At 33.4% G+C, this 14,421-nt stretch overlaps 1 protein-coding gene across 16 annotated transcripts in view; it reads right to left on the bottom strand.

Moving 5' to 3' along the window:
* Positions 1-2,483: 2,483 nt before the first annotated feature.
* mark3a (MAP/microtubule affinity-regulating kinase 3a) overlaps positions 2,484-14,421 on the bottom strand; it is a 70,329-nt gene continuing 58,391 nt past the window's right edge. For 7 of the 16 annotated variants that reach the window (XM_059353859.1, XM_059353858.1, XM_059353863.1 and 4 more), the window contains 2 exons: positions 6,253-6,297; positions 2,484-3,408 (listed from right to left, as the gene is read on the bottom strand). In XM_059353859.1, the coding sequence (XP_059209842.1) occupies positions 3,063-3,408; positions 6,253-6,297 (391 nt within the window). In that variant the 3' untranslated portion in view covers positions 2,484-3,062. Of the gene's footprint in view, positions 3,409-6,252; positions 6,298-8,184; positions 10,253-14,421 lie in introns of those variants that run through there. The other 9 variants (XM_059353864.1, XM_059353868.1, XM_059353867.1 and 6 more) reach the window with 3 other exon arrangements.

The following is a 14,421-nucleotide window of genomic DNA, read 5'->3' as shown; positions in this document are numbered from 1 at the left end:
GCTGCAGCTGCTGGTTGACAACTTGTATTACGACTCTAATTCAACCTTTGGCTGTGAATCATTTGTCCCAGATGTTCAGCTGGAGCCCTGAGGAACAAACAGGTCCCTGAAGGCATCAACCTTGATCAAATTTAGTTATAAATGTGAAATGAACATTTAACTCGGTGCTAAATATGCTACAGAGCATTTTGAGCAGTTGCAGAATGGAAACTAGGACCCAGTTAATGCTGCAGCTTGACCAGTAGATATTATTTTATAAAATGTAATCTTCTGCATTGAAGCACAAATATCTGCAGATCTGCTTTATTGCTTGTTTGATGCAGATTGAAACCAAAAGCATCTGAGCACTTTGAGCTGTTTAAGTTACACTTCCCATCCAGCTGTAGTAAGGGAGTTTGAAACAAATCCAGAAATAAACTTCATTAATAGCAGCACTCCGTAACCTGAAAACATGACAGTAAAGCAGGGTGTTGTAGTCATCTCTATCAGATTTACAGCCAAGATAAATTAAAGGGGCAATTTTGTTCCAGAAGAAAATACAATTACAGTAGTGTTCAAAATAATAGTCCAATGTGACTAACCAGATTAATCCAGGTTTTTAGTATATTTTTTATTGCTACATGGACAACAAGGTACCAGTAGGTGCAGTAGATTCTCAGAAAACCAACAAGACCCAGCATTGTGATATGCAGCTCTTAAGGCTGTGACATTGAGCAATTAGTTGAAAGGGGTTTGTTAAAAAATATAGCAGTGTCTGCCGTTGACTTTACAAACTCAAAACTATTTTGTACAAACTTTTTGGTTGCTAGGATTTAGGAATCCTGTGAATCACTAAACTAATATTTAGTTGTATGACCAGTTTTTTATAACTGCTGCACATCTGTGTGGATGGATCAACCAACTTGTGGCTCCTTTCAGCTGTTATTCCACTCCAAGATTCTTTAACAACATCAATCATTTACATTTCTTGGTTTTGCTTCAGAAACAGCAGTTTTAATGTCACCCCACAAGTTCTCAATTGGATTATGGTCCACTCCAAAACATCAATGTTGTTGGTTTGGAACCAGATTTTGCTGGTTTACTAGTGTGTTTGGGGTCATTGTCCTCTTCAGCATAAGGCAACATGACCTCTTCAAGTATTCTGACATATCAAACTGATCCATGATCCCTGGTATGTGATAAATAGGCCCAACACCATAGAAGAAGAAACATGCCCATATCATGATGCTTCACTGTCTTCACTGTGTTCTGAGGCTTGAATTCAGAGTTTGGGGCTCGTCTCATAAACTGTCTGCGGCCCTCAGACCCAAAAAGAACAATTTTACTCTCATCGGTCCACAAAATGTTCCTCCATTTCTCTTTAGGCCAGTTGATGTGTTCTTTGGCAGATTGTAACCTCTTCTTCATGCCTTTTTTTAACAGAGGGACTTTGCGGGGGATTCTTGTAAATAGATTATCTTCACACAGACGTCTTCTAACTGTCACAGCACTTCCAGGTAACTCCAGACTGTCTCTGATCATCCTGGAGCTGATCATTGGCTGAGCCTTTACCATTCTGATTATTCTTCCATCTATTTTGATGGTTGTCTTCCGTTTTCTGCCACGTGTCTCTGGTTTTGCTCTCCATTTAAAGCATTGGAGATCACTTTAGCCTATAATTGTTTGCACCTCTTTATAAGTTTTCCCCTCTCCAATCAACTTTTTAATCAAAGTACGCTGTTCTTCTGAACAATGTCTTGAACGACACATTTTCCTCAGGCTTTCAAAGAGAAATGCATGTTCAACAAGTGCTGCTTCATCCTTAAATAGAGGCCACCTGATTCACACCTGTTTTTTCACTAAATTGATGACCTCACTGATTGAATGCCACACTGCTATTTTTTTTTAACACACCCCTTTCAACTAATTGCACAATTACACAGCGTTAAGAGCTGCATATCACGAATGCTGGGTCTTGTTGGTTTTCTGAGAACCTACTGCACCTACTGGTACCTTGTTTGCCATGTAGCAATAAAAAAAATATACCAAAAACCTGGATTAATCTGGTTAGTCACATTGGACTGCTAATATTTTGAACACTACTGTATATTGGGTTAAATATTTAAAATTTCACTCTTGCAACACTGCAAAAGCTAAAAATAAATTGGCAAAAAAAGATGTAAAGTGCAACTAAAACTTTACATCTTTAACTTTAAATTCACTGTAAATAGTTGTATTTTATTGGAGATTGTACCAGTAGTCAACTTAATAGGTTCCCTTAAGTAACCCTAGTTAATTATTTTTCCTCACGCATATCTTGTCAAGCCTTTTTATTGGGATTATTATGTGTATTTTTTTGCCTCTATGAAATATATTTTTATTGTGACAACTTCTTTGTTAAAACATTTTTTTAAATACAAAACCACATGGTTTAAATAATTTTCTTGTACACTGAAAAAATAATTTATATTACTGTAATGAAGCTCCACACAGAGGCAGCAAAATCAAAGAATCATTTTTATATTTTTCCTCTCGTCCAGACACAAATAATGAGCGAGAGACGTTCAAGTTGACAGACACTTTAATTGAGACATGAGTGACCCTTAAACCATGTGAGCATTTACACGGACTCCCCATCATCTCTACTTTTTAACGAAATACAAAAGAAAAAAAAAACAAAAAAAACAAAACGAGTATTGCAGTGAAGCCGTCTTGAAAGTAAAGATACATTATTTACACTGAAAACAAAAAAACGCTACGTAATTTTTTATCTTTTTCCAGGATAGAGAGAAAAAAAAAAGATGAAATAAATAAGACTAGAAATGTTTCTTTTTTTGTCCACATTCACAGCATGACAAATCATATTCAACTCGTTAATGTCGACCCCGTGTGGCCAGAATAGACTGAGATATTAGTAGGTAATTCAGTGATTATTGCCAAAAGCCTTAATCTATACATTATAATATTCAATACATACTCTGTATTTTGTTTAAAAAAAGGAGACATTTGGAAACTGCTACTTGGATGATTGTACAGCTTAAATACTTCTAGATATATATATGTATACTTTTAAACCCTTTTGTTCATAGCTTTAACTCGTTGGCAACTTTGGAAGCAATGTTTTTGAAAGCGATGGATGATCCAGATATCCGTTTGAACCTGACGCCGTTGAGGGAGAGACGGGGCAGCTTGCAAACCTCCATCTCCCACTGGACCAGGTTCTCAGCTCGCCCGTCCCCGTGGACGCAAAGAAGCAGGAAACTCTCTTGCTGTTCGTAGTCGCAGTTGTTGGCATCGAGCACCTTGCGAATCTCCCGCATGATATCACAAGGCTCCATGGAGCTGGTGGTCCTCATACTCCAAGTGAATCTGAGGGAGCGGGGTTTACTGTCTTTATTTTCCCCTTTTTGATCCCCAGGTACATGGCGACTGTCGGGAGAAACAGAACAAACGCAGAAAAAGGTTTAGTGTTGCAGATTTGAGTCACCATGTTATTGTTTTTAAACACATGCTGCTTTTACGGAACGTCCGAGAGGCAAGTGAGCACAAAAAATTCTGCTGATTAATTTTCTAAACCAGGCCTAAATCATTTTTTCTCTCCTGTTTATGACTGTTTATATACTGTTGGAAAAAAAGGTTTGGTTTGTTTTTGTGATTTACATTTTTATTGTCACATTTTCAGTCAGAAAAGTAATTAGGTAAATAAATATTTAAAAAAAGATTATAAATATAAATAAATATTTATGTACATATATATATAATTAATAGAGAAATCGAACTTAATACATTTTCCATCAGTGAAAAAAGTTGTGGAAAAAGTGTTTTGTTGAATTTTTTTGTGATTTCCATTTTTTATAGTAATTTCTTCAGAAAATAAATGAAATTCTATACAGTATACAATTCAGGATAATAATTAGATAAGGTAAAACTAAAAAAATTAACAAAAAAAGATACAATTTAAAAGTAAATAAACAAATTAATGTAATTAATATTGATGAGAATTTTTTTTATATATATGTACATTTATATAATTAATAGGAGAGGAATTAAACTTAATACATTTTCCATTAGTGAAGAAAGGTGGTATTTTTTTTTCTCTTGGTCAGGATATATTTTTTGTGTTTTTGTGATAGCTTGTTTGCAATTATGTCAACATTATGATGTGCAGAATTCACATAGATGTAGGGGAAAATTAGATAATTTACTGCACAAATTAGAAAAATATGTTATTTTAATCCTATTGACAACTTGGGATCCTGGTGCACTTCAGCCTCTTGTGGCTAAAAAGAGAATTACAACAACAAACAAATCCTGACAAAATATCCTGACAAATATAAATAAGTAAGTAAGTAAGTAAGTAAGTAAATAAATACATACATACAATTCACCAAATGTATTTGTTTCAGGGATATTTTTAAAAGGAATAATAGGATAAATAAGGATAAATGATCCTGGTGCATAATTGCAAACACGCTATCACAAAAACATACCTTCTTTTCCTCTGATGGAAAGGAAAATTATCCTGGCAAATCTTTTTATGTTAAGTCATAAATACAGGAGAGTAAAGCATTTACCTCAAATTTAAAAGATGGATCACTAGATTTTTTTTGTCTCACTTTCCTTCAGGGCTTCCGTAGCTTTGACTGTTTTGTGACAGAAGTTTTTATTTCGTGTTAAATTTAATACACGGTGTGATATCAGTCAAAGCAGCTTGTCAAGTTTAAAGGAGTAGTTTGAATTTTTAGGCTTTTATTTGCTTTCTTGCAGAGAGTTAGACGAGAATATTGACACTTGAGTGAATTATTATTATATACTATTAAAACAAAACTAATAAAATACATTTTCTACGGAAATCTCTTTAGTTTTCGTGCTTTTCAACACTATACATTCCATATGATTAAAAAAAACCTGAAACTAATAAAAAAATAAAAAATAAATTTAACAAAAAAAAGCTTTGAAACTGAAACCCAGTTAGTAAACTAATTGTAACTGAATTACAACATGAAATAAAAATGAAATGTAATAAAAAATACAAAACAAAACGATGGTAGCTAAGGATTGAAGATTAAAAAAAATCTCTACATTTTTAAAATGACACGTTTTGGTTTCCCTGGATGATTCCTTGGCCATCTTCTCGTTTATCTCTCAGCATTAAAAGCAAAATTCTAAAACTATTCCTTTAAACATCGTGAAGCTTTTGTGGCTGGTGTTTGTTTCCACCAGGACACATTAACACGTTTTAGCCTCTCACATACTGTAAAATCTTTACATTCAAGTCACAAAGCTCAGCATCCCTCAGATATCCACAAATATACAGACTTATATTTTTAGAGGTTATTTCAGAAGGTATTTCAAATCCCTAAAAAGACTATTTTAACCATCTGGATGATGAAAAAATGTTCCAAACTTCATGAGAAACTTGTGATTACTGACAAATGTCATGCGTCTTTGCTCAGTTTATACAACATGAACCAAAATAATGATTCATTATTTGTAAAAATCTGTCTATGCTGATAATTTATATAGATATTTTTTGCAATTATACAAATCAAATAAAAGACTGTCATATGTTGCTCGCATACATTTAATATGCCTTAAGTATAATAAGGTCATTAGAATATGCAAATAAAAATGGTAAAAACAAAAAACAGAAAAAGAGAAAAATTAGGATGAGTATAGAAAATATTAAGAGAAAAAAGGAGAGAAGTTTTAGAAAAATAAAAAAGGAGGACTAACAAGAAAAAAAAATAAGAAAAAAGGAAGAAAGACTGAGAATAATAAGAAAAAAAGATAAGTGGAGGAAAAATAAAGAAAATTGGAGGAAAATTTGAGAAAAGGGAGAAAAAAGAGGAAAAATATAGAAAAAAATAATTAGAAAACTGGAGGAAAAAAAGTAAAAAAAATCTTGTTCTTAGGAAGTAGAGTTTTAGTTTTATTGAGCAGATGAATATTTTTTATCATCCAGATCGTCTGAGGTTTTAGCGCTTGTGAATATCTGTATATTTTCTAGAAAACGTAGCTCTGTGACTGAATGTAAACTGGGGCTAGAAACATCCATGCTGTAACATTCATCATTTTTTCGGGGGGTATTAGGAGCATTTTCAGGTTGACAAAAAAAAAAGGAATATGCCATGCTAACGGAGCCATGCAAACACAACAAGAAAACAAGCTCAAAATGCAACACACGGGTTTCCAAACAAAGCAGAGCGGAGCGGAGCAGCTGGAGTCTGCAGACGAGGACAAACTGAACGTTACGGGGACAGGTAACCTCACCTTGAGCCCTCAAGTCTCCCGTTTCTCTCAAACTCGGTTGAGACTCTGAGGCGCATGAGAAGATCGGACAGGGACGAGGAAGAGGAGGAAGAAAAAAAGAAGAAAAAAAGATGTGGATTGTGCACGTCAAGAAAAAACTTTAATATCAATAAAAAAAAATGTAGAAAAAAGAGAGAATATGTGACGTGTAAATCAGAAGAGTGACACCGATGTGACACGACAACGAGAGCCACCATCGAAAAACACACACACACACACACACACACAGATGCAAGATTTCTTTTTAACTTCCAGTGATGAAACAAAAAAGATAAATGTTCAGACGGTGATCTCAAACTGAAACAAACACTTTAAAGCAGACAGAAAGAAAAACTTTTAAACACAGAAGTGTCTCATTGACTGGTGCTTCGACCGAAAACAGCAGAATAACAACATGAGCTGCAGCCGACAGGTGAGACTCTGAGGGAGGCAGGTGAGGGATTCTCCACACATTCATTTAGAAAACAGAAACAAAAAAAAACAAAACAAAACAAAAAAAAAATATATATATATATATGGTGCTTTTTTGGTGGTTTTACTTCAGTAATAAGTTCTATAGTTCAAATTAAAGTTATTTAATTTTAAAAAATATGTATATTCAAGAGGATAAAAGTTCATTGTTGACCTTGGAAAGAAGGAAGAAAATTTAATTTCATTAAACAGTTGAACACAATTTATTTTCATGATCGAAAATCTATTTAATCTTACTGGACATTTTCTGAACTTTCAGCTGCAACTCATGGACTTCCTCTGTGCTTAAAAATAATTATAAATAGCTCCTCCACTATTGACCATGAGATGCAGTTAAAAGCTTTCTTTCTTAAAAAAAAAAAAGAAGTTATTTTAGATTGAATTACAAAATAAAAGTTTTGTGAAAATAAAGAATATTTCTTATTAAACTATGTTGACTAAAATAAATACAAGTAAATATATACATTAATTGCCTCATATACTTATATCATAATTTATTTCATAGGCATATTTGTTTATTCATGCAATTTTGAGAAAAGCTCCAGAAATGTATTAATTTATTTTAAATAAACAAATATGCCTACAAAATATATGATTTCAAATAAAATGAAATAAAAGTTGTTGTTTTTTAAATAAAGCAATATTTATTCATTGAATTATGCTGACTCATATTTACATATTAATTTATTGCCTATTTTTTTAGATCAGGATTTATTTAATAGGATTATTTATTTATTAATTCAATTAATTCTTTTTTAAATGTGATTTAGACTCAAATGGCTTTTCATTGTTTCAGTTATAAATTGACTTAAAAAAACTAAAACATTCAAAACAAATAAAAATGTACTTTTATAACTTAAAAAAATGTACCAGTATTAATTTAGAAATGTAATCTTATCAAATTAGCTTGTTATTAATAATAATATTTCATTATCAGACTTCAGCTCCTTCTAAAATATTTTTGTGATTATTATTATTATTATTTTCGGACTGTTGGTTGTCCAATTTCATTTTAAAAGGTAATCTTGGGTCGTGGTTTCCTGTATTTTAGTTTCTGACTCTGTCTTTATTCCCAGGTCCTTTTTAAACACGAGATCTTCACCTGAAAGTTATTTAAAGTTTATAAAATATGAAGGAAAAGCTTCGTCCACAAACAAAACTAGGACACACGAACACAGTTTGTATGTTTTCTGGGTTGATGCAGAAGGGAAACGCTCCTCGCAAACAGGGAGAAACTCTCAGCTCTAAAAATAAAAACCAAATGTTCCCCGACTCAGCAAAAGTCCATTCTTTATTTCCTTAAAGGAAGACTGAGACTCGGCACGATCAAGTTTGAACCTTTCAGGCTCTTTTCAGTCAGATTTAGGCCCAGAAATGATGTTTAACTCATGAATAAATAAAGTTGAAATGGATCCAGCTTCATATAAGCTTAATAAAAAGATGTTGCATGATGTTTTTGTGCATGTATACAGTTCAACACATATCTTGTTAATGTTTGTTGTAAATATTAGAAACTAGAGGCTGATTTGAATCCATTTGATAGAACTGGCAACATTTCCCTCATCTGTCTTCATGCAGGTTTAAATCTGCATCTAACTGGTTTTATTCACTTCACATACGACATCAACCACCACGCTGATCGAAATAAGAGACACTTTTCACTGATGCAACTACAAAAAAACCTAATTCATGATGTCCAACCTCTTTTCGCTGCTACATTTACATATAAATCATCTGAAAATCTACAAGATAAACAACTACAGCTGCACCTAACTGTGAAATTATGAATTTTTGCTGTTTTTGTTGTTTTTTTTATCCAGGAAAAATATTTTTTCCCCTTGAAAACAGCAATAGTGTTTTAATAATGAGTAATATCCCAAAAGGTTATCGTGATATATATCTAAACAAATGACAAACTGTGAGAGGATTGAGGTCTGACAAGATTTATGCAACAACCTGAGAAACTTTGTGTATTTCATTTGATCAATTTAGATAAAAATTTGAAAAAAAATAGCATTTCTGTGCTGTTGTTTTTCCCAGAAGCTGAAAATGTTCTTTATTGTGCTGTTTATCCAAATAAAAGACTAAACTGTGAGAGGATTTTATCCATAATGTCAGAAAATATTCATTGTCCTAAAAACAGCAACACCAGCTGTGTTTCTGACGTTTTACTGGGAGCAAACTGTCTCTGAATCACTGCAAACACGAGGAAATATCTAACAAAAAGGTTGTATTAAAGAGCAGAAATAAGCAGAAAGCCCTCGCTCCTTATGAGATTTATGCATCAACCTTTATGCATTTAATTTGATCGATTACATAAAAAAAATGTGTTTCTATCTGATTATTTTTTCCCTGAACTTTGGAAAAATGCACTTAATCCTGACCAGAAAATATTCATGGTCCTTAAAACACCAGCTGTGTTTCTGACGTTTTACTGGGAGAAAACTGTCTCTGAATCACTGCAGACACGAGGAAAATATCTAACAAAAAGGTTGTTTTAAAGAGCAGAAATAAGCAGAAAGCCCTCGCTCCTTATGATTTATGCATCAACCTTTATGCATTTAATTTGATCGATTACATAAAAAAATTGTGTTTCTATCTGATTATTTTTTTCCCTGAACGTACTTAATCCTGACCAGAAAATATTCATGGTCCTTAAAACACCAGCTGTGTTTCTGACGTTTTACTGGGAGAAAACTGTCTCTGAATCACTGCAAACACGAGGGAAATGTCTCGACAAAAAGGTTGCATTAAGAAGCAAAAAAAAATAAGCAGAAAGCTCCCTTCTCCTTTTCACAGGGCGGGTTTTTATGGTTATCAGGCTCCCAGCATGCACTGCAGCCTGAAGGACAGAAAAAAAAAGAAAGAAAACAGGACGAGGGTGGAGGAGGAAGTGACTCCAAACTCCCCGACAGCTCAGAGACTCGACAACAAGAGGACAAGTGGACAGACAGGACTGACAGCAGGTCCCGAGTCGCTCAGAGAGGCTGTGAAACGTCACAAGACCGAAGGGGTGAGAGGGAGGGAGAGGGTGAGGAGGAGGAGGAGGTGGAGGAGGAGGAGAACCTCCCACATAACGCAAGACTTTATCTCAGAAGAAGAAGAAGAGATTGAGGGATTGAAACAGCCCCTTACTCTAGATCTTCATCTTCCTACAACTCTCTATATCTTCCGCTCCTGAATCTGAAAGAAAAAATGGGAATCTGAAAAAATTTTCCTCAATGGACACGTGACAAAGAAAGAAAAAAAAAAAGAGAGAGAGGGAAAGAATATTAAAAATGTATGGACGTGAGGCCGAAAGGAAAAACATGGAGGTGGAGGATGAGAAGGAAGGAAGGAAGGAAGCAAGGAAGGAAGGAAGGAAGGAAGGAAGGACAGGCTGATAAGAGACTGGAGGGCAGAAGACTTACTAAGGCTCTTTCCTCCCTGGGTAGAAGGGATGGCAGGCCCTGTTTTGGCCGTCTGCCGTTTGGCCGGGTCAATACTGACCCTGAGAGGAGAGGAAGAGCAGCAAGAGGTCAAAAGGTTAAAGGACACAGGAAGGTTAGGAAGACAAACACACACAAACTGTGGAGGAGAGGAGGAGGAGGAGGAGGAGGAAGAGGTGACTGAACCTAAAAACGTCCTGACGAGGAGGAAAATGACAAACTCGTCCGTTAAAAGTCCCAAAGTTCAAAGTGTTAAAATGCTCGGAGGGTGGAACGTGACAACGTGTACTGAAAGGTTCTCAAGCGAGTCAAAGATAGATAAATATTGTTAGTTAATAAAAATTAATGTATGAGCTTTTATCTTTCTATTTAACCTCCAATAAGTTGGTTACTTTACTCTTTCAGTTGCTCATTTTATCTTTAAATTCCTTATTTTTTCTATGGACCCTGGTTCAGTCACAGCTCTGGGCTGCAACTAACAACTATTTTAGTAATTGATTCATCTGTTAATCTCCATAAATTGTTTTTTTATTTTTCTTCTTCCATGCACCTTGGAAGTCGAGCTGCAGTCAACCAAAGAAAACTTTCTGTCTCATTCCTGATGGCGAGAGTTGAAAAATGTCTCAATGACAATTAAGACGAACTCTTTAAGGGTTAAAAAATAAATAAATCAGATAATGGTGATAAATGTCCATCAAGTGGAAAAAGTCTTATTTCATCCAAAAACCAATAAATAAATAAACAAATATATATAAACTATACTTTGTATTGTAGAGAAAAATATACATATATATTTTTTTAAGCAAAAAAATTAATCATACTCTGGTTTTAGCCCCTCCAAAGTGAAAATTTGCTGTTTTATTCTCTTCTTTTACCATTAAAAAAAAAAAAATCAAATCAAAATAAAGTGACTGAACCAGGGTTCATAGAAAACTTAATTAAACAACTGAGAGATAATGAGTAAATTATTTTTTATGACCAACTGATTAAAGACTAAAATAAACATATGAAGCTCATAAATGTATCCATACACTCATTAAATTTATTACTGATGAATTTGGTTTTATTTTGAGTCGTTTGAGAATATTTTAGTACATTTGTCTCCATAGAAAATGAGGACAAACACAAAAAAAACAAGGTGAGGTGAAAAGAGTGAGATGGGGAGAGTGATGAAGATGAATCCAGAGGAAGAGGAAGTCCAGCCACCAGCCACCAGAGGGCGCTGCTGAGCCTGGAGACGGCAGCCTGCAGGGGCCAAAAACCTCCTGACAGGCCAGACGGGGGTTTGTTCTGCTGTCAGAGCTCCTCAACAGCTCCATTTAAACTATTTATTGGGTTTGTTAATGGTTTGTAATTTTTTTGTGTTACCAGTTTTATGAAACTTCATGTTGAAATATGCTAATGAGTCATTATGTGATTACTTTTGGTTCATTTAGGAGAATTCTACAGACACAAATCGACAAAGTGGAATGAAAAAACACCTCAATGGTTTTATGTTTTCTTTACAATATTTTTTATTATGCAGAATGGCTCATTTGGTATATATAATTATTTTTTAAAAATAGTATAATGCAGAAAGGCTAATTTATTATTATTTTTATTGTTATTATTATTTATATATATATATATATATATATATATATATATATATATATATATATATATATATATATATATAAAAATTATATATATATATATAAATATAAATATATATATATAAATATATAAATATAAATATATAAATATATATAATATAATATATAATAAAAAGATTTTAAAAAATGATCAAAAAATGTTTAATCGATATCACCCTGAACAAATGAATTACACTAAGACAACTATATTATTATTATTATTATTATTATTATTATTATTATTATTATTATTCTATTACAAGTTTTATGAAATGCAAATTGGTGAAACCTAAAGGATTTATGTGATAAATGTTTGAAATAGAATATATTTCTGTTCTGGAGTTTCTTAATTTTGCTCTACTTTTATCAATGATTGTGCTGCTTATGCAAGAATAAGATTTTGCAGTGAAAGAAAAAGAGGCCAAAGTGAGTAAAATATGACAAAAACAACTTTTCCACTATCAGAAATTTAAATTTCTTCTGTCAGAAAATAGTTTGATTATAGACGAAACTATGTTAATTAAGTAAAATAATCGTCATTAATATAATTAATAATTAGTTGGAATCCTAAAGGATTCCCACTTGATTCGTAAAAATATTTAAAAGATGTATACATCTTCTATCTTTTATTGTTAGACAGTTTTTAAATCACAACAGTTTGTGTTATTCATAAATATTAAGAGGTGGAGACGATTATACAGTTTAAATGAGCTGACATCAATTTTTTTAACCTCATTCTCAGTCATTAGTCCAAATTAAGTACAATATTTGTTACTGTCCTGAAGAGCCGATTGTGACATGTTTCTTTGTCACTTGTAAATTTCTGTATACACACACAGGGAAATGTGATATTCAGCACAAAGTATTTCACAAAAGATCGATGAATTCTAGTAAAACTCTAAAAGGACTGACTGTTTTACAAAAAAAAATATCAAATTAAATATCTATATATTTTTGTTTAACTAATAGATATCACCACAACTGAATTGTTTGCATTAAGACAACTATTTTTTAGTATTTTTTACAAATTGAATGTTGAAATACTATCTGATTAATTCTGGTGAATTTTGGAGAAATTTACAGTCACAAATTGACAAAAAAAAATTAACATCTAAATATGCATAATTTTACAAGCTCCAGTTTAGTCGTGATAGGAGCTTAAATATGTTATATATGTTAATAATATGTTACATGTTTGTCCAAAGAAAACCAACCAAATGCGTGATTTTTCCATCTTATATACTATTTTTTAAAGTTTATACACTGCATGAAAACACGAGAAAAATGTGATATTTAGCACAAAGTATTTCACATAAGATCGATGAATACGAGTGATCTAAAGCTCTTAAAGGACCGACTGCAGTTCAGAAAACCACGTCTAACAACCACAACAGCAACCCGAAGGGAGAAATGCTACTTAAAAAGTCTTAAGGAAGCTCAGAAATCCAGTTCAGGAACACCAAACGCCTCCAGAAACAAACAGAAAGTTGCAGAAGGGACAAATCAATCAACGGCTTTCCTTTAAAAAGACACTTCTGTTTAACTTATATGCAATGCCAAACCTGGATAGATCAACCAAAGTCCTACACAAACAACGATCTACACAAAGGCTGCATTTACAAAAGGAAAAATACATAAATCTGCTTATTTTGAAAGCTCTTTATGGCCGAGACGATTCCTCCTCTCTCAAAAAATCTCATCTGACAGCCACGAGAAATCACATCCGAGCCAGAGGGAATTAAAAAATAAATAAAAAACTGTTTTTCTGTGGTAAATAAATGCAGCAGAATAATGTTTAAGGCTGTAAAAAAAGTCTAAAATGTGCAGTTTGAACAGCAGAGAGAAGAGAGTTCAGTCGATCACAACAATCAATGTGGTGAGAAAACAAACCACAAATCAATGGCAGCTGTAAAGAAGCGGCCCCATGCATGCAGCAGCGATCGATTAGTGGCCAAGCTGCGGCTCTGTCGTTGTTGCTGTTGGTTAAATCGACTGATTGGTTCAAGGAGTCTGGTCCAATCAGCCAATCAGCCTTTATCCACTCAGACCAACCACGGCCACACCGGGTACGTTTACACACACAGAGGCACCAGTTAGAAACCGGATTAATGCAGAACTCCAGCTGGAAAAATCATCTTTTAAGTCTGATTTATAATGACGTTTATAAATAAATCCGTGACTTAATCTTAGTTCATTACATCCCTCTTTAAAAGGAATAATTTAGACATTTTGGAGAGGTTGTTTTCTTGCTCGGAGTTGGATGAAAAGTTAATATGAAGTCAGTTAGCTTAGCATCGCATAAAGACTTGAAACGGAGGGAAACTATTAGCCTGGCTCAGTCAAAATCAACCAATCAGCAGCTCTAAAGCTAGATAATGGTTGAGTTTGTGTGGTTTATCAGCTGTATTGCATGATTTTTTTATTCAGCCCATCCTCAGTGATATAAATGGACAAAATAATAGAAACACCTGCAGCCTCCAAAATGATCATAAAGTTGAATCACTAAAATCACTAAAACAGCTTTTTTGTCCCTTAAGGACTTTAAAGCAACTTGAAGCAGCATCTAAAAACACCATAAAATGTTTTTTATTAATATT

The sequence above is a fragment of the Centropristis striata genome, chromosome 16 (genome assembly GCF_030273125.1).
Source record: "Centropristis striata isolate RG_2023a ecotype Rhode Island chromosome 16, C.striata_1.0, whole genome shotgun sequence".
NCBI lineage: Eukaryota > Metazoa > Chordata > Actinopteri > Perciformes > Serranidae > Centropristis > Centropristis striata.
Note: the sequence above shows the minus strand (reverse complement) of the source record. Positions and strands in the feature narration are given on the sequence as shown.